This window comes from Athene noctua, chromosome 4 (assembly GCF_965140245.1).
Source record: "Athene noctua chromosome 4, bAthNoc1.hap1.1, whole genome shotgun sequence".
Classification (NCBI taxonomy): Eukaryota; Metazoa; Chordata; class Aves; order Strigiformes; family Strigidae; genus Athene; species Athene noctua.
In genome coordinates this window covers 59,994,641-60,021,722 of record NC_134040.1, presented here as the reverse complement: position 1 = coordinate 60,021,722, position 27,082 = coordinate 59,994,641, and the positions used below count along the sequence as shown (strand labels likewise).

The 27,082-nt window shown below is 36.9% G+C and overlaps 1 protein-coding gene across 1 annotated transcript in view; it reads left to right on the top strand.

The window, feature by feature from the left end:
- Positions 1 to 27,082, top strand: part of BANK1 (B cell scaffold protein with ankyrin repeats 1) — a 141,140-nt gene that overhangs the window by 17,038 nt on the left and 97,020 nt on the right. Inside the window, exons 4-7 of the mRNA XM_074904489.1 lie at positions 7,985 to 8,133; positions 8,511 to 8,649; positions 10,679 to 10,821; positions 17,363 to 17,483. Coding sequence (XP_074760590.1) covers positions 7,985 to 8,133; positions 8,511 to 8,649; positions 10,679 to 10,821; positions 17,363 to 17,483 — 552 coding nt within the window. The remainder of the gene's footprint in view (positions 1 to 7,984; positions 8,134 to 8,510; positions 8,650 to 10,678; positions 10,822 to 17,362; positions 17,484 to 27,082) is intronic.

Below are 27,082 nucleotides of genomic sequence, written 5' to 3'. Positions count from 1 at the left end.
TGATTGCAGTGAAAATAATAACATGAATTGATATATAGTAAAAGATAAACTTAGTCCCAAAAAAGCCTCTAAATGTATGCATCCTAACCAAAGCACTGGTTGCTGAGTTTAAGCCAAATCTTTCTTCCAAGCCACAGACAGGTTAGGAGGTGATTGTCATAGCCTTAGATTGCCTCTGAATATACAGTTAAAATCATATGCAAGTGTGTGTGTGTGTGTGTGTATATGTAATGGAACACCTACAGTTTCATGCAAATTATTTCTTAAATATTATTGATAAATTCATGGTAAATTACTTTGTGCTGTTTTGCACTTGTTTGAAGGCAGAATATTTTGGTTTTACTATCAGATCCAATATGGCTACACATAATAAGACTTTTATATTGTGTTTAGATGCTTTTACTATGACTCCATTAGGCTACAATTAAATCAGATTTAATTGTACAATTTAATAGTTGTGTACAAAAGCAAAACTGATAATAGAAGAACAGGTGGGTATGCACCTTGGCAATCAACTCTGTCTTTGCCTAGACGTATATAGTAATGCATAAAACAATAGATGTGGGGGGGTTCCAGGGATTGCTCCATTTTGGGAGAGAAATAGACATGAATGAAAACTGCAGCGCCATCCATTGCTAAGATGACATAAACACCTACACCATATATTCAGAAAAGGAAAAACTGTTCTTCGTAACTTTTAAGGGAACTGTCAATTTGATGCTTATTTGAAAGAAAAATTGTTCACCGTAAATAAAGTAATAGAAACATTTTGGAGACATGGGCAAAATAGGCCAACTCACAGGAAGCTACTCTTTTTGACAAGAACTCAACCATGCAGGAGAAACTGAGACTGAGAATGCTTTTGAGAAAAACAAAGATAACTGACAATGTATTTGCAAAAGACAGATGATTCAGCATAGAGAGAAACATTTAAAGCTTGTTCAATAATGAATAAGTTTACCCTGGTCTAGAATTTATACATGATAGAAAACAAATATAAAAAATTAAGATTTAAGTTAGATGTTTATATGTTTGAGTGTGTATTTAATAATTTTCTATATTTTTTAGGAAACTTTCTATTCCTAAGCCATCTCTCACCATCAATAAAATAAATCTTTTCAGCAGAGCTTTGAAATCATATCCTAGAAAGGGCTTGTGGTAAAAATGAATAAATCCTGTGTTCATGCTGAGGAAAACATGCTCACTGAATGAAACCCAGTGTGGTAGATTTTTTCTGTCTCCATGTTTCTCACAGCCTTTCTTGGGTCATTTGTAGAGCAATTTATGCAGTTAGAGGCCGCCTTTCAATCCCACTCTGCTGCACTCTCTGCTGAGCTCATACAGCATTTACAAATACCCTACTTTAAGAGGATTAACTTTCATAAATATCTATGGTAAACTTATGGTGGATTGGAGGAAGAATATGATGTGCATAAGTATTTTTTCCTGATTTTTCCACATTACAGAAGATTACTTTGTTTTTTTTCTGTATGACTATACTTTCATCCATACTTCTGCAGAGCACTAACACACGTTTGACCTGAAGCTTTTGAATTGCAAGGAAGTCACTTACACATGAGCACCTTTTTTTTCAGTTATACCTCACAGAACCCAGTTGGACTGCCTCTGCCTTTACCTCTGTGGTGGTTTAACCGTGGCTAAGTGCTCACTCTATCACTTCCCCCTGCTTCCACCTTTTTTTCCCAACAGGGCAAAGAGGGGAAAGAAAATAAGATAGGGAAAAAAACCCCAATCCTTGTGGGTAAAACAAAAGCAGTTTTAATATAAGAAAAAGCAAAGCAAAGGTCCGCGTGCAGAAGCAAAAAAAAAAGAAAACAGATTTATTCTCTCCTTCCCATGAAGAGGCGATGTCGGGCCTTCTTAGGGACCAGGGCTCCAATACACGTAGTGGTTGCCTTGGAGGACCGAGGGTGACCCTGCCCCTTTCCTCCTTTTTCCCAGTTTTATACTGAGCAGACGTCACGTGGTCTGGAATATCCCTTTGGTCAGTTCGGGTCAGCTGTCCTGGCTGTGTCCCCTCCCAAGATCTTGCCCACCCCGTCCCACTGGGGGGGAAATGTTGGAAAGAGCCTTGGTGCTGTGTAAGCCCTGCTCAGCAGCAGCCACAACACCAGGGTGCTATCAACACCCTGCCAGCTCCCACCATAAAACACAGCACCATGAGGGCTGCTATAGGGGAAACTAATTCTGGCTCAGCCAGACCCAGTACAACCTCACATTGTGCGGTGGAGTGGTCCTACCATATTACATGGGATGACTCCTACACTTAAATGATCTGCTGAATTTAGCCTAAGCGCTCTTCTCTGTAATCCTTTTTATTTTAATCTTTGACACTGAAACACCCTATCTTTTCTTTCATGTGGTAAGCTGGCCACATGTACTTAATTACCTTTCCATTCCGAGTCATCTGCCTAACCTGATTTGCCCATATTTCTCATTCTATTGATACAGGGTTAAATGAGGACCTTTTTGTAATACAATTTCAGTTCTTCTGTTCAAGCTAGCCTTGCTTTAGCAAGACTGGAGGAAAAACTGAAATTTGTAAAGCTAGCAGACATTTTGCTTTTGTAAAACCAGCTATATTTTGGCAGTGACATTCATTCCATGGGTAGCCTTAGAAAACACATAAATCTTTCATAAGTTTATTTTTTCTGCTATTTTTAATACCCCAGATCTGTCACATACATTGTTGACTCAAAACATGTAGCTAGAACCAAGTAATCAAATACACAGACAATTTATAATGCTCATGTACACTGCAGTAGGGATAGCTAAAGAGTGTATTTGAAAAGTTAGAAATTGGGGGTGGGGTAGTGGTTGGTTGTGGCATGGAAGTTGTTCAGAAGCCATGGTGAGGCATTAATTGTTGAATCCACAAGAGGCTAGAGAGGCTTCATTAATATTTCTGAGCTTATGCAAAGGAATGCAATTTCAAAGTCATTTCAAGAATTCAGTTAAAAATGTTAAATTGAAAGCAGTAATGCATTCAAAAAGGTTTTGTGTAAAATATACCAACTTGATGTATTGAAGTTACATAACTTGAGAGCACATTGAAGTAAAATTGAAAACATCAGCACTGTACCCAATTAAGTGAATAACTGTTACAGTAAATGTGTGTAATATTTTATTACTTAAATATGAACTTAAATTTCAGATCAGTCCTTGCAGTGTGACCATCAGCAGTAGATATTTGTCAAAAGTAAGCCAGTAAAAGTAACCTGATGGAAATGGAACATTACGCTCTCTAATAGATGATAATTCCCAATAGCACTGCCCTGAATATTCAAGGGACAATTATCAAAGATTTCCCTTTTTTTTAGCTTCTAGCTCATAGTACTGTCTAAGCATCATTAGATATGGTTAATAATTTCTTATACTTCGATCCTACAAAAAAGGGTCTGGTTTTATTAATCCATTATTTTAATCATTACAGCTACATTTTAAGAACCTCACAGATAGGTCACCATTATATGAAACATTAAAAGAACAGATTCACCAAACCACAAATACCGTTTCATAAATCCTCTCTCTTAGATATTCCAGCATTATAATGATGTTCCTTTTATGTTTCTTTTAAGTTAATATTCACCTACAATTGTAAATTCTTGTTAAATGATAATTTTTCTGAGAGCCTTAGCAATTAGTGGAGCTCCCTAGCCATTACTTTCAGGACTGTAAAGAGGATTCACAGTGGAGATGTCCAAAATTTAAGTGTTCAAAAGACCTGTACATCAGGTGACACCTTCTGCCCACACTAAACAAACGTTGTCTACATATTGCTTCATTTGTATTACTAGAATGTTATTAATTTAATATTAAGCCCTTATGAGCTACATTGTTTTAGTTAATATGCCATCGAGAGAAGGCTTGCTTAATCTCTGGTGTGTTTCTTGTTCAGCATTTACTAATAACACTTTACATGGTTGTTTCGTGTTCCACATTTTAGGACAGATAGTGTGCAGCTGGTAGGAATCTGAGTGCAGAAGATGGTGGCTCTGGAGTTTGGTTATTAAATATATAGTGGTGATAATATAGATCCTTCTTATTCTTGGACTGCTGTACATGGCTTTCATTGATTATCAGGTAGACCTGACATATAATGAAAGAGGTCTTGCTTGATGGTTTTTAGCTAAAAAATTGCTAACCACGTTCACAGTCAGCAGGGGAATCGCTCATTCTCTTAAATATCCTAGACTTTTATGTAAGAGCCACATTTCTTAATAATTTGTGTAAATTCTAGGGCTGTGCAGTCCCAGTACTGACTGGGTTGGAGTTCTGATATTGTAGTTATATGTCACTAGGCATAATAAAAATACTAAAGTGGAACTAATGTGGGAGGAAAACGTTATCCTAATTTAAACCAACTTGTCAGCACAGGCATTGACTTTCTCAGTAGATGAGTTACTGTGGACATGAAAAGGCGAAGGTAACTACTGTCACCTTCAATAAGTAGAGTGCAGACTGTAGAAATAAAGTTGCCATGAACTTCACATAGATTAGAATGAATCCACACGATCCTTGAAGAATAATCACTGACAGAAAACTGACATCTGAGAATCCAGTGCCTACCAGATCTGTTCTTCAGTCCTTCCATTTTGTCAATCTAATAATGAGATGTTTCTTGTCTTTGCAAGACTCCTTTTCCTGAAGGGACAGAAAAAATTTCAGAAGCAGTTTGCACCTCATATGAGTTTTCTTCTGAAACAAGTTCTCTGTGCTTAACTGTAAGATTTATGAGTGCCTTAAAATATGAACACATAATATTCCCAAAGTATGTGCTGCAGGCATACAGTATCCTAACTGTTTTCTTCAGCAAGGATGCAGGCCTTCCTTATTCTGAAGGGTGATGCTAAATAAAGTCTAGTTTTCATAGTGATAATCAAAGGAATTAAGGTACTTACCTTTTGAGCTGGGTTAGTTAAACTGCACTGGACTGTGGGTGGATTCTCATTCAGAATCAAAATCATCTTTGTTCAGTGTAACCTATTAAACTTCAAAAATAAATTAAAGCAAATGGAATTACAACTTTCAGTAAAGTATGTCTACACATAGGTTTAGTGTAATTTTATCAATCTGCACTGAATTCACAGCTTAAATTCAGAATTAGTTTGCCTTAAAGGCATGAGAATATAAGCAGGAATAGTCTGGGAAGATTTTACTAGGTGGTGATGAACACTGAGCCTTAGGTGTTCTGAGAGCCTTTAACTTCCTAAAGAAACATCGACATGATTCTTTTCTTTTCTTTTCTTTTCTTTTCTTTTCTTTTCTTTTCTTTTCTTTTCTTTTCTTTTCTTTTCTTTTCTTTTCTTTTCTTTTCTTTTCTTTTCTTTTCTTTTCTTTTCTTTTCTTTTCTTTTCTTTTCTTTTCTTTTCTTTTCTTTTCTTTTCTTTTCTTTTCTTTTCTTTTCTTTTCTTTTCTTGAGATCTCACTAACAATCAAAGCACATCTCTGGGAAGAAAAAATCTGCATCAGACATAGCATACCCAAGTTTCTGTACTACATTCCCTGGCATAACTTCACTTAGCAGGCACATTTATTACAGAAGTTTATTAAATCTGTGTCTTCTTAAGCAAGGTAAGGTTGGTAAGAAAAGGGAACACTGTATCTGACAAACTGTTACATATGAGGAAAATAAAGGCAAGCAAGAAGTAAGAAAACTAACTGTAAATTACCAATACTGATGCTGAATTGAAAGAGTTCTGTGCTGCTTAGAATCACTGTGTGGCTTGTGTACCTCAGTACTTGGGCACTTTTGGAAAAAAATTAAAATGGCTGTGGTACTTGTTTGAGCAAAAGCAAATTGCTACTGTTCTGTATTCTGCCCATCACTAATTTATATTAATATTCTACATCTATTTAAGAGCAAAAGATGTGCCTTAAAAGTTATTTGTGTCCTTGAATGTAATTCACTGTGAGTGTTCCATAATTTACAGTAATACAAGATACTGCTGATGTCTCTCAGGATATTTTCTCACCAGCCAGTCAGGATTTTTTAACTCTGAGCTGCTTGGAATGGTATCATTAATCTAACTAGGTGACTGCAATATGCTGGGTAATCCTGCATGATGAAGAGCTGCTGCAGTCCTTTGAGATGGGTGGCAAGACCGTTTTGTATGGGGTAATAGAGTGTCTGGAAAGAAGTAGTAATGATACAGCTGAGAAGTAGCAGGTGTGAAGAATAGCTTATCTAAAACAGAGGCTTAGTCAGAGCTCTGCAGAAGCAGTTGTCAGTTCTTTTATATTTCCTCATTAAAATTCTGTGATTTGGTGAAGGATTCACTATGGCTTGCAGGCCTTTACTGGTACAGCAAAACAGAAAATAAACTGGATCTGTATGACTGGCATAGCATTTCCAAACCCAGAATATCCTACACAAAATATGTATGCCTTCAGTCCATCGTTCTGTCTGTGAAGGAAGACAAAGACTTTGGAGTCTGTGTCAAGGAAATCTCTGTCTGCTGTCATAGTTACCTGGTCACAGGTATCACTGCCCTCACATAAATCCTTACTGTACACAGGTGGACTGGTGTAAACATGTAGCATCTTCTTATTATCATATAGGGAAAACAAGACTGGTAAAAATCTGTGTTGGGTTTGTGAATTGCGGGGATTTTTGGTAGCAGAGGAAGGAGCTACAGCAGTGGCCCCCCCCATGTGAGAAGCTTCCTGAAGCTCCCCCGGCTCCAGGTCAGATCCACCTCTGCAACAAGACCAAGCCACTTAGCAATGGTGTCTGTGCCTCTGCGATAACGTATTTAAGAAGGGGAACCTGGACAGAGAAGTGGGAGTTGTGAGGAGAAGTTGTGAAGGAGACACCTATGCAAACACCGAGGTCAGTGGAAGAAAAGAGGAGGAAGAGGGGGAGGTGAGCAGGAGCAGAGACCCCCCTGCACCCATGGGTGAGAGGGCAGGGCCTCCCGCGCTGCTGCCCATGGAGGTCACCAGTGGAGCAGATGTCAACCTGCAGCCCATGGAGGACCCCACACCGGAGCAGGTGGCTGCGCCCAAAGAAGGCAGGGACTCTGGGGGAAGAAGCCCCCGCTGTTGTAGTTTGGCAGTCGGAAGATAGATGCACAGGAGGCATCTACACCAGAGCAGCTCTGGAAGAGCTGAAGCCCATGGGAAGGACTCATGTGAGATTGTGGAGGACTATCTCCTGTGAGAGGGACCCCATGCTCAGAGCAGAGGAAGAATACGAGTTCCACTCCCCCCAAGGAGGACTGACTGTAACCCCTTCCCTGCCTCTCTGTCCTGCTAGAGGGGAGGAGGTAGAGAATCTGGCAGCAAAGCTGAGCCTGAGAACAAGGGAGGGGTGAGGGAAAGGTGTTTTTAAGATGTGGTTATACTTTTCACTGTCCTGCTCTGTTTGTTAAGTGTTGTTGTTAGTGTTTGAATTAAATTGATGTTCTTTTTTTTCCCCTAATGAGTCTGTCTTTTGCCCATGACCATAATGGGTGAGCCATCTCTCCCCATCCTTATCTTGATTCCCAAGCCTTTTGCATTATTCTCTCCTTCCCATTCCTGAGGGGGAAGGGGTGAGTGAGCAGCTGTGTTGTGCTCAGTTGCCCTCTAGGCTCAAACTATGACAAAATCCCAGTTTATTCCAGTGTCTGAGAGTTTGTTCTTTTGAGACTATGAAACTGGCTGATCTCTGTGACCTCGTTGGTCATAATGACTTTGTTCTAAAGGCTACATCCCTTTTGACTTTATCAAGACAAAGCATATGAGCAGAACTTGTTCATATATATAAAGGCTTCAGGATCAGAACTTCAGAGGCCAGCTCTTCATCAAAGGGGGAAATCTCACTACATTTACATGAAAAGGAATTTTGCCAGGCTTTGGTGCAACACGCTTAATGTGTCTCCAAATGCCATATGAGTAATAAGTTAGAAACCACATCATTGCCATGTTTTGTTGATCTGTGATTATTAACAATGTCCTCATTCCATGTTATTTATTTCAGATAACCAGACTAACTCTGATGTTAACTTGTCAGATGTCAGGGGAGCATCAGAAAAAACAGACCTCAGTTCTAAAACAGAGGTACTTTCTGAAACCTTAGAAACTAATGACCAGTCGATATTGGTGCTTCCAGGAAGAATATCATGTGAGGTAAGGTTTTTGGATGCTCAAAACTTCGGGATAAGAGTCAGTGTTCTTCTCCTCTTTCTGCTGCAACCTCATTCATACTGTAACAGTTTTGAAAACAAATCGCAGATAAGGGGCCAAAATGAGAGTGTCCCTGTGTAATTTAAAATACTGTTTTAAAAGATTATTAGGTAAGCTGAATTTAAAATACTACATTAATTGTGTCATTTATGCCAGTAAAATACAAAAGGCTAACACTGAGATGGCATCATGTTTGGGTATTAATATTATTTTGTGTGAAGCTGTTGGTAAAGGAACTTTCTTTCCAACTTATGTTTTGCGTTTTACACTTCCAGTATAATTTTCTGAAGGACTAATGGGAACCTATTTTAATTTTATAGAACCCTGGTGAAATATTCATTTTGTTGAAAGATGAAATAGATGACGAAACTTTAGAAATTGAATTCATAGCAGATAATCAACGAATTAGGACACAGCCATGCTCTTGGAATAAGAATGTGAAGTACATGAAAGCCTTAGGTAAGAAAAACATTCTTTACCTTTAAGTAAACAGAAAATTTTGGTCTCCCTTCACTTTTTCTGATAAGTAGTTTCACTTCCCACTATTTTGTAGCTGTTTCCTGTACATGGGTTTTGCACACAGTACATTTATTAATAATGCAGAAAAGCAAGGCCTTGTGATTTATGGGAAACTAGGTTCTGTTAGATTGTTTTTGTGTGGTTAAATGGCAGGTGGCAGACTTAAAATGTCATTGATTAGTCACAGATTAACATTCTTCAAAATTACTGCCATAAAACGCAAAGCTAATATTCTTTTCTTACTATTCTATTACTAAAATGTTTCATTTTATATTCAATGCAGTAAACTTGGTTATACTTCTCTTTATAATTCTTACTGATACAGAAAATAATTTCTTTTCTTTGTTCATGTCCATGCCTTTTCTCAGATCACTCAGCTCTGCTGGTTTCTAATGATTTTTTAAACTGCTCCATCCATAGCTAGTTGCCAGCAGTTTCAACTATTTAACAACAGTTTCGCTTAGGAGATGTGTGCAGATTTAAGGGCCACATGTATCCCCACTCACTTGGTGTTGGTTAAGATTTAAAGAATTTTTCACCTAAGTATTCAGTGTAGCTTGCTACTGCACTACATGCTGTGAATTCCCAAAGAAACTTATACTTTATTCTAAAACCATTGCAATATAACATCAGATAGGAAGAATTACATATATATGTGGCTGCAGTTTTCAACTGTGGCTTCTTGGAGCTACATTTGCTAATTCTGTGGCCTGATTTTCTTCCTGAACACTGTCCTGAGATGATGGCCACATAATTGCCTGAGAGTTCTTTATCAGCGTGATGGTGCAGAGAGTTTGTTTTTAGAGACCTGATTGGGAAGTACTTGGTCAACAAGAAACTTTCATCTGTAACTGGATTTCAGAGAAGGAAAGCTGAAATCCTCATTCACAAATCTTAAAAGATTCTTCCAGAATTATTCTGTGAGAACATTGTTTATCACAGGAAGGTTTCTATAGTGGATGGAGAAATAAAATATGAACAGAAAATGAAATATTATGAAAAGTTTGGCAGAGCGCTGCAGCCCAAGTTTGATTTTGTTTCTTCTATCATTTGTATTTAATGCTTCTCTCTAGGGTTTTTTTCTATTTCAAAATCTGGAAAAGCTGGATGTTTGGAAGTACTCTTTTTTAATAAGGGTCCAGCTGATCTGATGTTATAAGAAAAATAGGGGGTTTTATTTGAGGGGAAAAAAAAAAAAGCATTTCCATTGAAGTGATTTAAGGTGGTGTTCTATTCATTTAGTTTCTTTGGCCCTATTACTCTTCTCCATTTTCAGGGTTGCCCATTTTTATCGCTCTTTTGTGGGCAGAGTTAGAATTTCAAGAAAACCGTGCTAGTGCTGGTATGGTACAGCAGGATGCCTGGCACAATGAATACTAATGAATTATAAAATGTGCTCATAAAGAGGGCTTATGCTGCATACACAGAGCAAGTCATACTTAAGTAACAGACTGTACAAATGCTGCTTTCCTTTGCTTTTACTAGGTAAACAACTGGAATGGAAGTAATTATACTGCAATTGCTGCAGCCTAGTTCAAATCCAATTTTGAGAACCTTGCCTGCAGTTAAGAAAAATGTTTCAAAAGATGAATAGCAATTCCACTATTTATAATAAATTAACTTTTCCTTAATTTGTAGGCATAAGGGAGCTGATTATAGGTCATCAATCTATCAAAGGAAGGTTGGAAATTTGAAGCATACCATTTTCATCTTTCTAATGTGAAGCAATACAATAGCTTTGTTTTATACAGATGTACAGATACATATTTTCTTTTGCCAGATTTTTAATGTTAGACTGAAAGACCTGGATAAAAAACTAACTATGCTGAGTCGTCTGTGAAATGCAGATCCAGTTTGTTGACTTTGTGCATTTTCTGTTATATATTCCTGTTCTTTCACTCATTCCCCAAGACCTCCAATCTGAAACTTAAAATATTTTCACCTACTGTTCTGATTTGTGTTTTATAAGATTTTCCTGCTGGCCTTGTATATGTAAATGTCTACTGTGGGGGAGACATTAAGGCCACAGCGCAGATCGAGTACTATACTTCACTAGAGGAGATTGAGCACATATTTAAGAAAGTGGCTGACCCAATAGCTTTCACTTGTCAGGTAAGTTGACTTCTGCATTTTTAATAAAAAGTAGAATATAAGTGCCTATATGAGCTAAGAGATAACACACAGTCTTTTGATTGCACAGTAATGAGTAATGGCTCAGTAATAGGCAGAGGATTACAGAGGCCTGTCTTTGAGATGCCTTGTTGTAAGTATGTCAAGCAAGTGAAAATAAATTTTCTCTCTTCTTTTGTTTCTGTTTAGAGAGTGATATAAACATCCTCTGTGCTGTATATCCCCAATGAACAACATCCTGCATTACACAGGATGAAAATAATAACAAACAGTAGCAATGTCACTCTCCATGTAACGTGTTCTTTTTAGTATGTTCTAAACTTAATAGAAGCAAGTAGTCTCAAATCACATTGTATTTGGAAGATTATTACTCATTGACTAGAAAGCGGGATTTTTCTGGAATAGCTTGTATGGAAGACAGTAGGTTGCTGTTCATATAGAGTCCATTTACAGCTGCTGAATTATCATTCGTATGGTTTGCTGGTTGCCATGCACATTCTTTGCATATATTTAGAAGAATTCAGGTTTTGAGCTGGGTTTCAAATCAGCACAGCAGGCTGCAGTGCTCTGCAGCAAGTCCAATGGTATATACAAAATAATAATAAAAAAAAGCATCTGTTAAGAAAGGATGGAATCTCAAGTATCATTTGTTGAATGGTGGGTAGCCCAAGCAGACTTGTCATGATGTCTATATTGTAATTGCAGAGCCAGAACAAAAATAATAGTCTGTGTTTCCAGTGCAGGCAGTCTCATTTTCCTGTTACAAATCTACCTTATCTACCACCTAAGGCATTACACTCATAATGAAAGGATTAATAAAAAATGATGTATTACATTATTAGTGTTCTATTAAGGATGGGAGTAGATTTCTTCCAAGTACAAGTCACTTCTGTTTTAAGAAAACGGGCTGTTGCACAACAAGAGTGCAGCTCTAAGTACAAATCCGTTCTTAAAATCTTTAGAATATCCATCATTCTTTAGTCTGTAATTTGAAGGACATTGAAGTAAGCTTCTAACAATTTTCATTTAAAATTTTATGCATAAGTGTGTTGTAATGATTTAAAAAATTATAATTAACATGGTAACCTAGATACCTACAACACAGCTGGTATTTCCACTGGAGAATTATTTGCGTTATTCAAGAGTTTGACCCTTCATTTAACCAGCATGACTAATATTTAATAAGACACATGCAATTCAAATTATGTTCAAATGCAAAAATAATCCTGTGCAGAGCAGTAGTGCACACCATGATATACAGCTGTAGTGTTATGCCTAGCAGGTATATTTAACAGTTTCCTCACCTTTACTCATCTGGATAATAAGCAAAGGTTTAAATGAGGAGACGCTGTTTACCTGCTCTTAATTTTATTGTTTTAGCAACTGAAGAATTAATGCTGTGAAAATTTTTATAATTGGGTAAGTTTTACAATCCACACAGAATCTGCTCTGTGTAAATGTATACTAATGGTAATTCTTTTGTAAGTGTACATATGGGTTGGAATGTTTATCATCATTTGCTGGACCACAGAGTGAGGTACACTAACTAGCTAGGTAAGCTAAACTATTTCCACAAACTTTTAAAATACTTTAGGCTCTGATGTAAACCTGATTTAATGGCAATAAGATAGGTCATAAAGATGCAAATTTACAGAACATGATTTAACTTAATCTTTAAAAATATGTTCACACAAGGAAAAATAAGACTTGATACTAATTAGAATTCTATCAAGTAGCAGGAGTAGTAGTAACTTTTATTTAACCAGGCTAATGAAAACCTTTGAGACTATCATCTTATTTGCAAAAGTATCCTAGGGCAACAGTGGTTTATCTATACAAAGTAACAATATAACACAATAGAACAAAAATTAAAATAAAATAGAAAAGCTTACAGCAATTATTGATCAAAGCAAAATCACTCTGTTGTTCAAAAAAAAGTTCAAGATTTTAGAAATGCTTGCAACCTGAGAAGTATCTCCATATTAAAATTCTGTGATGAAAGCAAATCGCTACAATAATGCATACCAAAACCACAATGGTTTGGTAAAATTCTCTCATTTGTAAATTCACTGGATGAAGTTCTTTGCCACATCTGATAGATTGTAATTTTCTATGTTCCAAATTTGTCTGAGTTTAAAAAGCATTTACCAACATTACCAAGACATTTTAAACAACCAAATAAACATTTAAAATGTAAGGAGATAAATAGAGTAAAAAATTAAATAAGTTTCTTTGCATATATTTTCAAAGAAAAATACCTGACATTTTATAGTCAAGTAGGAAGAGATAACTGAATCAATGAACTTACTATCCGTATATATGAGGGTGCGCATTGGCTAAAGGCCATGAATTTTTTTGTTCTCTCACTCTACTATAATTCTACATTAAAGAAACTCCCTTAGGGAGTTTGTGTTCTTACAGTAACCCAGTGCACAGACTGATTTTAAGGTTCTCATAATTCATAAATGAACTTTTTCATATTTTATTTTGTTGTTTTCATCAACTTCTCATTTCAGCATTCTACGGGATTGACATGCTGTGTTGATTTTTCTCTCACACTTTCTACCACGTGATTCAATTATTCAGTGTTAGGGTTTCCTGGTAGTGATTTCTTAGGGTTTCAAAAAAAATTGAAACTAAGGTCATATCCTTATTACTGGAATTGATGGGTTCATGTTAGTTTGAGTATCTTAGAATATCTGGAGAGATGCAAGTCTTCATGACAAACTTTGGTTGAATAATACTGCTAGGATTCTGAGACGTTTGGCATCTTAAAGGATGTTTTTATCATAGTCATCAAACAGGATTCCAGTTACAGTGTATATTGAAGAAGAATGAAAATAAACTGCAGCCTTTTTTATGAAAACTTGTAAAAAATAGCTATATGGCTTATGTGGTGATACTATGTATGTGCCTTTCCCTGCTCCCCAGAGATATTTCCTTTGAAACTGTTTTTAATATTTCAACCTTGTAAGCTCCATCAGTAGCTCTAATTTTAAAATGTTTCTTTCTTTTCCTCTAAGTATGAAACCTCTCCGTATTCTGTCACTGGCTAAAATTGTCAGAAATGCCAAAGTGATTTTTAAGCCCAGCCTATTCTGTTTGGCAGAAGTAATCTAGATATTGAAGTGCATATAAAGAAGTATCTAATATGTAAGAACTACGGAAGAAGTTAATTTTTATGAAAATGTAACTTTGTTAGTACTGTTAAAGCCAGTGAGAAATATGTTAATTTGTTGGCTGCGTATGCTCTGTTTCAGTGGTACACCTTTTCAGGGCTTTGTTAACTGTTAAACTTTGTTAACTGTTAGTTGTTAAAGAATGTAGATCATCTTGTTGACAAAAGTTGCAAAATATGTGCCTGGTCTTCTCCTTTTCAAATATGTTTTTGGAAGGCCAGGTGTGATGCTAAGCATTTAGGGCTTCTCTGTTGTTCACAGCTGTGTCCTGTTGCTCTAAAAAGGAGGAAAGGGAATGGAGATAGTGCCTACACCTGGGGAGGTGATACTGAGCGAGGACAAGTTGCTGGTGATGAGTTTTGGGACAGGTATTGTTTGCAGAAGGACTGAGATTGAAGGGTGGAGTAGAGACCAGCTGGCTGTGCTTTGGAGAGCATGGGGGAATTTCCTACAAACTCTAGCATAATTCTGAGCAGCTCCTAGAAAGAACTTGCCTGCAAGGACACAGGAAGAAGATGGTACTTTTATTTCTTCTCTGTCATGTTTTAAATCTTTATTCATATAAAATGTGGGCTCTTTCAAACTCCCTACTGGTTCAATGTTCACAGAATGTTTTAAGTGTTTAACTTTAAATACTTTTGGTGGATTTGGTGAAGCTTCAGTATGAACTCCAGGTGTGTAGAGTTGGTGGAATTTCTTGGGAAGATTTCATGGGCCTCTGGAGATCTGTGTAAGGTACATCAAACTAAGTAAATGCACCATACTTAGAGTCTATGAGTGCTCTGGAGCAGGAATGGACAGTAAAGTAGAAGTCTCTAAACTGAATTTCTTCTTGGGGGAGGTGACCTTTATGTTAGTATGGAGCTGGATAGTGCAGGGTGGTCCTATTGCTAGTTCTCTTTCACTGTTATTTCTGTTATTATTGTCACATAGGTACTCTAATGGGTGCCTCTGTATGTGAGATAAAAAATGTTAATGTATACTTTCTTTTTAAAAATAACTAGATTTTCCTACTGTGTAGAGCAACAGAACAAAGCTACTATGCTTTAGTTAACAAGATAGCTTGTTAAATCATTGCTTGGGCCTTCAGATTTTAGACCCATGGAGTAAGAGAAAAAAATCTGAGGTGGAAAACTTGAAGCAGTTTGCACTGATAACTCTTACAAGGAGGTGTATTGTGCCTGATTTGGGAATCATAGAAATGGATAGGCTGGTCATTGGAAGGCAGGCCTGTTAAAGCATGGGAAGTTTAGCTCTAATTTAATCTGTTACCTTTGAGAGATCAGACAACCTAACTTCTGCCTCAGCAGTTTGTAAAAACTGAGCTAGCCTGCTGTGGTTAAGCCATGCAACTGTTTATGGCCTTGCAAATTTTGCTGCGGTATTCTCATTTCAAGAACTTGTTCCATCTCAGTTTGTGAAACAATTTGGTTGTCTGAGTGCAAAGTAAGAGTTATACACTCTTAAGGTACTCCTCCCCCAGATTTTTGTCTGAATAAAAGGAAGAAGGAAGGATTCCTGCCTCAACTCATTAAAAAGCAGAGGAGCTTTGTAGGCAAGATTACCCTCAGTGCTTTCTGAAAAGAGACTGTGGAGTGTTTATTTGGCTTTCTTATACAAGGCAGTCTGAAATGGATTCTGTCTGAAATTGCTTCTTGGGCATTTCAGGACAGATGGTAAGAGGCAGGTGTTGCTGGGGTGTGTGCTTGTTCATTTTCTTTTGAACAGAGAGAGCTAGATAGGTAGCAAAATGTGTAAGGGGTGTCCCTGCCATTTTAAATGGAAACTAAAAATAAAGTTCAGGTTTAGTTTGTCTAGAAGCCCACCTATATATTTATTCTCTGTTTAGTGGAATTTTTGCTTTACAGTTGTTTCAGTGAATACCATTGGTTTTGAGCTTCTTTCTTCATGGCACGATATTTGCATATACACACAGCTGAGCTAGTTCCAGTGCTACTACATTTTTGTCCTATTTTAGATTGAACTCTGTTAAGGGAGTACCAATGATGATACCATATCGAATAAGACCTACTTGAAATAAGAGAGAATAGTACAGTTTCCTAACTGAGTTTTAATATTCCTTTTAATGTGGTTATTCACGGGGGGGAGTTGATAGATAATCCAAGGAGGTTTTGCATAACTTTTCTCAATTCCCACTGTAAATCTGGTAAGGACCAGTATTATTTGTGGGGAAAATAAACAATCTTATTTCATTATTGGTAGCTCCCTACCTGCATGAACCTGGCTTCGAATTTTGGGTAGAACTCAGGTGAAAATTATATCCTGCCTGTGTACTCAACATTTTCATATCATGTCGTACTTATTCACTTTCAACAGGATTGGGAATTAAACTTCATGTTTCATCAGTAGAGACCTCTGTCCTTTTCTCCTTCTGTCAGTCACAGAGTTTCTTTTTAAGTTTATATGCTAAGTGTGTCTGCAGATATTCCCTGTTAGTGATCCCAGAATTGTCTTTACCAGAAACAGTTCAGCTATGGGAAGGCAGACTTCAATGCAGGGCTGCTGATATCTGAGCAGAGTAAGCCAACTCCTCCTGAGCACTTGTCTGCTGTGGCTGAGCTCTTTTTGGCACCCAGTGCAGCACAGACTAGACTAGTACCATAGTATTCAGTGTAAAATGTCCTTACTGTTCAAATCTCTGTAGTCTTGCTTCTCTTGTCACACCAAACAAAGAAACACCATTAGGGATAGATCTTGGCCTTCTGTCCAGAAAGAGGCAATCAAAAAATGGTAGTCAGTGAGGTTTTCCCTTGTCTGAAGGCTATGTATTTAGTAGGAAGCTAATCTAACTGGTTGCTATCAGTTTCTTAATCTGTCAGCATGTTACGCTTTGCCTGATGGAACTGAAGGTGTTTCCTGCCTAGGAAAGTACGCAATCTTAATGTAAAGATTTCAGGTAACAGAGAGCTGCTGTAGTCTTTAACTCAATTACTGCTATAGTAAGACCTTGGATTTATTGGCACCTCACATCTGTCAGAACAGTTCTTGGTTTTTACATTGCATTGTTGTAGCTAAATTGAGAGCTGATGAATACAAAGCTTCCTGTCCTTACACTTACACTCCTTACCCAATCCAGAAGTTTTTGGTCACAGCTAAACTTCATAAGTTACAATACCTGTTTTTCTTCAATTGGATCATGTTACCGTGATCCTTCTATATTAGAATATTTCTTCTGTAGCTTTCAAAAACTATGCTGCGGTTACTAAGATTGAGTTTGTGATAATAACTGTTTTGAGTAATTTGATTCACCAGCACTCAGGATAAAGTTAAAAATACACGCACAACAAATGCCCTAATTTAAAAAAATTTTTTCTTTTAAACAGGCTTTTAAATTTTCTTCTGTAGAGAAGCTGGACAATGTTCTGACTTTGTTACTGAAGAGCAAGATATATGCTTATGAATTCAGCCCAGTCCAAAGTGAAGAGGAGCACTGTCAACGAGCTAGTGAGTCACTTGTTGTATGCATTGATTTTTATTACTGATGCTATGGTTATTACTTATAAATGTTAATAAGATGATCTTTTAAGTATTTAAAGCCACTAGTGAAATGAGGAATCCACAATAAAGACAACGTAACCAGGAAAAATGGGAAGAATAGTTCTGTAAATCATTACTTCGTGACTCAGTACTATGTATTTATACTTCTCCGGATGTTTGATCAGTTTTGGATTAACTGCAAATTGACAGCTTTACAGCCAAGCAAGTTCATACTTAGAGAGAGCAAGCAATAAGAGACATGAGGAGGAGATGCCTGTACACTATATATTTTTTTACTAACTGCTCTTCCACAATACAATTAAAACTTCACTTTCTCAGAGTTTGGTGACATAAAAAGAAAATCGAAATATTTGTTTATCTGAAGAGAAAAGATGACTTTTGAACTTAAAACAGCACTAAACTTCTCCATTCGCTTTCATACCTATGCACTTAGTAGTTTCTGTTGCTTCTGGCCAAAAGATAGTGGTTTTTTTTTAAGGGGCATCCCAGTGAGTCAAAATAGGATTTGTCTATAAAGTAGATACACTGTGCGCAATTCAATAGTGTATCAACAGAAGCTACTGTTTAGTACCAAATGGAGGGTCCTGGTTGATTTCATTAACCATTTAAGGATTCAAATGGATTTGCAATAAACCGGGAGTGTGATTATTTAGCTTGTGTTTTGAAAGCATCATTACAATGTTATTTCAGCTGTGTGTTAGACATCAGCTTTTCTAAAAATCTTTTTGGGGAAAAAAGCCAGGAAAACGTGTTTCCCTTCTGAAATACTTGAGAAAGATGTGTTTGAGTTGTTGCCTGACTCCTTGTACATGAACTATGATTTTGAGAGAAAATAAGCTCACTAGAATCAAATACAACATAATACTACTTATAACCAAATCTAACAAGTTTTGAAGGTAGCCCTACTGTGATCACTATCATGGTTCACTTTTTTTGCAGTGAGGTTTCTTTGGAATTCACCCCTCTGTACTAGATAAACATGATTCCACTTGTATTTTAAAAATGAGCTTAAGTATGAGTCTGGGTTAGTGGAAACAAACAAGTAGGGTGTTACAGGTAGGGTGCTAAGTGAGGCACCTGCCCTTGACATTTTCCTGTGCAAGGCTGCAGGATGGGGGTGTATGGGACACATTAAAGACTCATTCCCAATGTGAAATGTTAGTTCTGATGAATGAAGGATTTTCTGCTTCTCTAGTAACCAGTTAGATCTGGGCATGCTTTTGAATATTGAGAGTAATGCTTACCAACCTGCAATCCCTCCCTAAAAGGCATGCGTGGTTCAAGAGCAGGTTGATTGCTTGTGAGCTTTAGTCAAGTAGTGACCTTTTTAAAATGAACTGGTTTGATGTACAGCACAACAAGAAAGTACATAGATGCCTAGATTCTCCATGAAAGAAAGATGTGGTTGCAGAGCTGAAAGCACTCAGAATGTGGGAGGCCTTCGACTCTGATCCCCCTTCTGCCTGAAAGGTAGTTTGAGCATCACAAGCAGGCATTACACATATTGGGTATAATAGAGGACTATCATCTACTTGTTCAGCCATTTTTATAGCATTCTATTCCAAGCACCAATTTTTCTTCCAAAGACAAAATATCAAAGAATAAAAACTAATTAAATACTTCTGGGAAGGAAATGAAGCTATCGGAAGAAAAGCTCTTTAGCACTGAGATGAGTTATTCTTGTATCTCTGAACAGGCAGATGAATCAGTCCTAATTTCACAATTCCTGTATGTGGTCAAAATAGGCTAACTTATGCCAGAAATCCAGTTGTCTGTTTCCAGGGGAAACACAGACACTTTTAATTGAGACATACTTGGCTGAAAGAGGCATGTCAGTAAGTCAGAATACAGATACACTTTCAGTGACTACCTGTATGTGAATTCTACAGGATTCCTGCCCGCTTCCTAATTTTGCTTCTAAAGGCTTTAAAACCGATGGAACTCAATAAAGGTTCTGATTAGACTTGGTATCAAATGCTTAGTTCATAAAGCTTTGAATATATAATTTTTTTTCAAAAGCTGCAGTGAGTTTTTTGTGCATCTAGCATCTAATGGACTGTACTTAGTAATCTTCTGTCTTTCCAGTCTGGAAAGACTAGCTTAGTCTTATATTACCTATAGCTCTAGCTTAACAATAATACCTCTACTCAAAGGTAGATGCACTCCTTGGAAGCTAGATGCTTCCAAAGTAAAGATGCACTCTTTTCAACCTCAATGCTAAAAAAAAAAGTTTACATCTCTTTAAATCTTATCCTTTGGAGACTGTTTCATGACTCCAGTCATGGCCATGACTACAGGAGGTCAATCCTGCAGCATGAGGCATAGATAAGAGAAACATTTCTCAGTATAGTTTTACCATGATACATTATTTTAACATTATAGCTAGCACATCAGGGTATAGCTGATAAATTGCTGTACTTGAGAGTTCTCAATGTGTACTCAAAGTGAAAAAATAATGAAGAACTCATGATTAATTTTATTGGATACTAATGAATTGCATAGTTTGATTTCTCTCAAAGTATATAGCTGTGTGATTAAAAACTTAGGAGTGTAAAAAAAAAAATAAAAAATATAAGATCTAATAGGGAAAATGTGTGTGATGTAATCAAAGAAAAATGCAGTGTGATGCTTGCCTCTATTAACAGTGGTTTAGATATAAAGACGTCACCAGATGCATGATGCTTACATAATTTTTCAAGAGCCACTCCCTTCCCCAGAATGGCTTTTCAACAGTTTCTTAGTATGATGAATGCAGTACTTGCAAGAGGTCGGTGTCTAGGCTGGCAATGTCAAAATAGATGGCAAAAGCGGAGAAGGTCAACTCTGATAACATCTTATTTTCAATGCATCTATTACAAATGTCTGAATAATCCTCTCAGCTAGCACTTCTTTGCTTAATTCACTCTTCAGTGCATAGTTTCAGGTTGCCTAACTTAAGGTAATCTTATAACTGTCTGTATTTTGAATGCAGAATTTCCACCAGAAATGAAATGTCATCATTCTAGATGATAAGAATGAAAGTATGTATGTGATGCTGCTATAGCTCTCACTGTGTGTTTCCTGTCATACACATACATGATCAATATTTACAGTCTTTTTTCTTACAAACCCTGAGGCTGTTTACTTGTCTTTCAGATTACATTCATTCAAATTAAGTTGGAGACTTTGAACACTTGATGACAGGCCTTATGTGTCGTTCCTTGTTTAATATGGTCTTTTCTGAATGGTCTGTTATACCCAGTCTAGTATATCGATATAACCAGGTCTCATAAACATGTGTGATTACCTGTCTCTATACTAACATATGTATATGCAAGCACGCCTATAAATAAGATGTGCATAGGGTAAAATCATCCATTGTTAAGTCCCTGGGGTACACCCAGCTAGAGTATTTTCAGTATTCCTATTGCTTTTAAATACTAATTAAAAAAGCAAGATGTACTGACAAACTTACTATGTTACCATCTAGCAGAACAACTTTACTTGCTTAGAATAGGTATAGCGCTGAATGCAATAATTTCTGATAAGGGAAGTTTTTCAAAAGATGCCATGGATCTCAGATATGTATTCTGGAAATCTGAATCTCTTGACATCAAAGCAAGGAGAACTTTTTTTAGCAGCCCACCAGACTTGGAGAAATTCCTTGCAATATGAAAACCTAGGGCTATAGCCCTACAAGCACTTTAAGATGTACATCATATTCTTTCTCTATGGTATCTCACTTGTTGGACTATGTGCAGGAAGAAAATTACATCTCTACCTAAATGGAGGCAATGATGATGCTATATCTTTACTTGCTGTTTGACCTCCTTTTTAGTTTGTCAGTATTATTCAAAATAAATTGGTTTATAAAAAAAGCAGCAATTGGAAATGGTAAAAATAGACATTTGTGCTGATGGTTTCCAGTGATAGGCATTGGAATGTATTTTGCCATGCCTAAGATGAGTTTCATTTGCTTGCTTTTGATGAAGTATCGTATTGTAATAGTTACTGTAGTAACCAAAAAGTAAATTTTGAGTCTCTACCAGAAAAATACTGTTGGAACTGCCGTATATGTAAAAGCTTGTCAGAAGTAAAGTACACACTTAAGACCTGAACTGTGCCTTTTTTTGTTTAAATTGCCTTTTTGTTGTTGTGATAGTTTTACTTAATTCTAAAGAATATAGAAGTATCTGAACAGTGTCAAAATATATTTAGGATTATGCATGGATATTACCTACTAGCATATACAAGAATTTAGATAAAGACTTTTATTCAGCTTATCAAGGGGAGGAATGTTTTATTAATGTGTGATATTTAAAGAGATTATTATGCAGTCTCTGAAGGGGAATACTGGAAGCCCAATCAGGTAAGAAAGCTAAACACAGACTGGATAGGAGCCCCTGGAAAAACATTGTGTTTAATAACAGCATTAACTGAAAGACAGATCTAAGTCATTTATGGGATTTTTATTGGTGGTGGTGTCTTCCATCCCTTGTGGAAGCATGTAAATAAAACTGGAGGTACTCTCCCGAATGTTTTAAGTTCTGTACCAAACTGATTTCAGGGTACCTTGCATGTATATTATTCCTTCATATTCTGGTAATAGAAACATACCAACAAATCCAAACTCCTTTTCCAAAACTTTTCTTGAGCTTGGGAAGCTCTGATTCTGCTCTTGAATCCACAGGTTTAAGAATTCTTGCTGCATCAATTCCTGTCCAAGAAATGGCAATTTACTTGAGGAAAACCATGTTTCTTTTTCCACTATTTTTACAAGTTACCTGTTACTATTTCTCTGATCGAACTCAAACATCAAGGCTTATGAAAAGTCCCAAATTTACTCTCTTTGTAGAAAATAGCGCTTTTTGTCACCTAACACTGCTAGCAATATAAGTCCTATCCTGATTTTTGTAATTCCTTCTTTCATGCTGAAACACCTATCTCAAAAGCAGAGATACAGTCTGAGTTTTCAGCTGCTAGTGAAACAATGGATGAAAAGATAGACTGGGGAGAAGAAATATACGGAGCTTTAAGTATTTCTTTGGTTTAATTGATATTGACACTGTAGAATTAATTTTGTCTGTTTAAATTGCGTTTAAAAAAAGTAATGTCCTGTATCAACAATTTGGGATGTAAAAGAAGGATGTCTTACAAGACATGCAGAAATATCACCGTAGGCTGTTCTGTTTGTTTATTGCAATTTTATGAAAATTCCCACAGGCTATGACAGTACTACAATATAGTAATATTAGATTTTGTGCTCTCTTTTGTAGATAAGGTATTCCAGAATGCTTGGCAGAGAAGAGTAGAGAAGGGATTAGGACAGGACAAAACAGCAATTCCCTTTTAACCTTGTGTATGTGAACTAAAACTTTAATTAAAAGCAAGCATGGGCCTTAAAGTAAGTTGAAGAAGCCACCTTAATGAACTTGAAAATATGCCACTTGGGCACTTTCTCTTTAACCTTTCCTTCCTGCTTATGATCATCAGCTAACTAGTTCTTAGTGGAGGTGCCAGTGTGGCTGCTTTTCGCTGTTAACAGTCTTCATTAAAGGACTGCTGCTGACTAAAAGCTGTTCACTTCTGGTTACCCTAATAACTGCTACTTTTGTTCAGTTCTGTATATTTAGCTGAAATGTATCAGTTGTACCAGTTTCACAGCTGACAAAAGTTCCAGCAATTTTCCCCAATTCAGTGTGACAAACTTGTAAGTTCAAGAATGGTATTTTCTGCCTGAAGCATGTGTGCTTTCAAATAATTATAGCCTCTTCCTACTGTGTATAATACAAAACTTCAGTTAAAGCAGTTAAACACAGTATGGTGGAAATTTCTTTACAGTAGAACATCTAATTTGTCTGAAGAGCTCACTGAATTTTGTGAATTGGCCATTAAGTGAACAATTATAATTTTAAAAAGACCCAAACAGATCTTGCAGTGGGTTATTCTTACTTGGTTGTTTTGACAATGGTACCCTTACTTGTCACTGATGTTTGCTGCACAACCTGGAGAAGAGAGATAACTACTTCAGCTTTGTCAGGTGACTTGGGATGGATTTAAACAGTTAGTGGTGCCTCTTTTCAGAGTGAGGGCAAATAGACCAATAGGCTTCAGCTATCTCTTTTGAGGTCATTAACCTTTCTGAGTTTTTTGATTAAATATGTATGTAGGGAGGGAATTTCTGAGTAATCAAGTCCAACATCTTTTTCTCCTCACTGCACAGGTGGCAAAGACATCTCATTCTCAGCCACAAGGCATAGAATGACTCTACTGGTACCATGGCTGCATGTGGAAATGGGCACTGAGGTGTTACTGAGGTTGCTCAATGAACAGCAGCCATCTCAACTGTTAGTATAGCATTTACCAAGGGAGCAATTGTACCAGGGTGGCCTTCAGTAGTTAAGAGTTTTCTATTGGCAAGATTTGGAAAGTTGAACTCTTGGATCCTACTTTGTGTAAGTGTGGGGGGTTGCCAGTTGTGTTGCCTGAAAAGGTTTTGCAAATCAGAATGTTAAAAGCTGTCTTAAATTGGTGGAGCTCAGTGTGGTCATCGGATGATCCTCACAATAACTTTTTGCCTTGTGTCACAGCTTGATGGCACCAGGCTTCTGTTTCATGGTCCACTTGAACCAATCAATAAAGCCTTTTCATGGGTCTGCTCTAATGGGCAACTGATCCTGCACAACACAAAAATAAGATGTGGAAGTCCTCCTTTTCTGAGAGTAAGGCTGGTGGTGCTATAGCAACCACTATGAAGATGACATGAGGTTAGCACCTGCAGATTGAGGGCTTGCTTATTTTCTCTATTATCAATATACCACCATATAGGGCAAGGTGACAAGTCAGGGGCCTTCTAATCCCAGCTGGTGATCTATGTAACTAAAGGAAAAACAGTGTGCAACTGTGTGTTGAACCTGAAGACACTCTTACTGTCCTAAAGTGTTGTGATAACTAAATGAAATGGAGTCTGAAAGCCCAGGACCACGATACAAAGATGCATACCTGCTTTCCCCACAAGTTTATGGTGTTTGTGTGGCTCCATCCCTCCACACCACATGCTATATATGAACCATCTGTGGGAATAGCTAGTACAGTTTGATGTCTGAAACAGTTCGTGGCTGAGTGGAATGCAGAAACAGCCATCCTCGTGGCTGTTACGCTTTATGCTCCTATATTGTTCATTGCTGAACCTTGAACTCTACAGCAGCAATTGGATCATCCTCATGCCTAGCATTAATTCTTTGAGAGGAAGAAAAAAGAAGTCTGAACAGATCTTTCCCTGCTTCTAATCCCAACCTTCTTAGTAGCCATCCTAGGCTAGAGATGAAATATTATCATGCCCAAAAGAAAGCACCTAAGTCCAGAGTAAGGTACTGGGAATAGCATGATGTTGTGTTTCAGCAATGTTTGGATTCCTTAAAGGAAGAGCCTACCCAGGTGGTCTCTTGAGTTAGAAGTCTGTATTTCTTGTCAACAGAGTTTTTGGTCGCTCATTTGGGAGTAGGGACACCTGGTTAAGGAGAGCATGATGGTGAGTTCTGTTAGCCAGGATTACCAGTTTAGGGTGGTAGGACTTTCATGATTCAGCTGTTTTCAGACAGCTCTTTGCTCTTAGTGCATCTGTACAATAGGAAGCCCCAGAAGCCATGTGTGTGCTTATCTGATGTGCGTTTTTCTAGAAAGTGTCCATGTAACCACCCTACTGCATGAGGCCTGTGTAGTTTAGATTTTGTTGCACAAGAAAATAGGTCTTTGGGTTCTGCTTGTTTTGAGCAGAGTAGAAGCACCAAGAAGTTCAGTAATGTCTAAGGGGAAGGACTTGAAACTTCTGAATGTGGCTGTGCATTGTGTGTTGTGATCATGTCCTCTAGCTGACAGTGATACTATATACGATGTTGCATGGCCCTGGAAAAATCCAGTGTTTTGTCAATACCATATTTTGCTAAATCTTTGCTGGGAAGAAGAGTGTGTTCATACAGTTATGTTACTAAAAAGGAACTGTGTTTAAGTTCATGGCTAAAGAAATACAGTCATTGAAAGCACAAACTATTATTTAGCAATACAAAATATTTCAGGCAGCCAATTTTACTCTGTATTGCTTCTCATAACAGTATAGCAATAATGGTATAAATATGATTTATTTTTTTCCTCAGAGCATTCAATTCCTGTTAAAATTGCCATTATGTCATCATTTTCTATATTACTAAAATACTTTGAATTCAAGGGTCAGTTATTCATTTATTTATCGATAATAAAGCTATATTTATTATAGAAATGGATTTCACCACAATATTTAAATTTATCTGTAACAATAGGTGTTGCAGAGAGAGCTCTTGAATTAAATTAGAAGATGGGTTACAATAATTTTGTAATCCCAGTGCAATTTCTGTTATTTGTCCTCTCTGGATTTAGGGTCTTTTGACAGCACTCTTGTCTGTTGCACCTGTTTTAAGCATCATGGGGTGGAAATTCATTCTGAAAAAGTCTTTTGAATTGCTCTGTGAACAGAAATTTTCCTTTTATGCTCTTTTTTGAAGTGAATGCTATGAAAAAATAGAAAAGATGAAATTTATTTGTAATCACTGTCAGTAGAATTATGTCTCAAGCAAGATTTGTATCCTGGAATTAACATTTGAATAATTAAATTCAGTCTTTACATTTAACACACTCCCAAGAAAATAATGTAATCCTTGTAGCTTCTTTGTTCAGAGATGTAATAGTGATGCTTGTTTAAAATTAACCTCTTAAGAAATTGCCTTTCAATCTAACATTTCGTTGGGTCTTGTACAAAAAGAAAATTCCTCTGCTATTGAATAAAAACAGTCCTGCCTGTATCTGCATATATGTATGGAATTTTGTCGCATTATTGCACAAAGTTGCTGACTGATAGGTAGGCATGTAGCAGTAGCACTATCCTCAATGACTTCTTCACAAATGGTTATAACTAGAACCAAGATTTTGAAGCTGTATGATCTTATAATAAAGCTCATGTAGCCCAAATAGTTGGGAAGGTGTACAAGTCAGATTTATCTGAATACTCATTCTCAAAATAAGAAACAAATAATTTTTATCTCCTGTTCTTGATTAAAGTGCTTTCATATTATGTTGTGTTAAAAACATTTGTTTCACTTATGTCTTTTCTAAGTGTTAGGTAAAAGGTCTCCCTACCGGTGCTGCTCTTAAAGTTTTCGTACCTGAAGACAGCCTTTTTTTTTTTTCCCTGCTTACTGCAAGAAGTAATAAAAAGTTTATTTTAGGAAACTGGTTTATTGATTTACTTTTTTTTACCATCCTCCATGGCTGGCTGTGGTGTTTCATCTGTTAATGATGTAGTCTTCTGTAGTGTTCAAAGTATGCAAGTGTAGCAATCCTAGCTGGGGAAGAGTTTGAGTGGTGAGCAGAAAAACAGCTCAACTGCGAAGGAGCTGAAGGGGTTTTTGGAGTAAGTTTTTTTGGATACCTCTGTTTTGTGTTACTTTGGAAACTTAGATATAAGCCTAGAACAGGCATATGAATACCACTGACTCTTTTCTCTTTACATTGATGAAGAGATCATAGCATTGGTA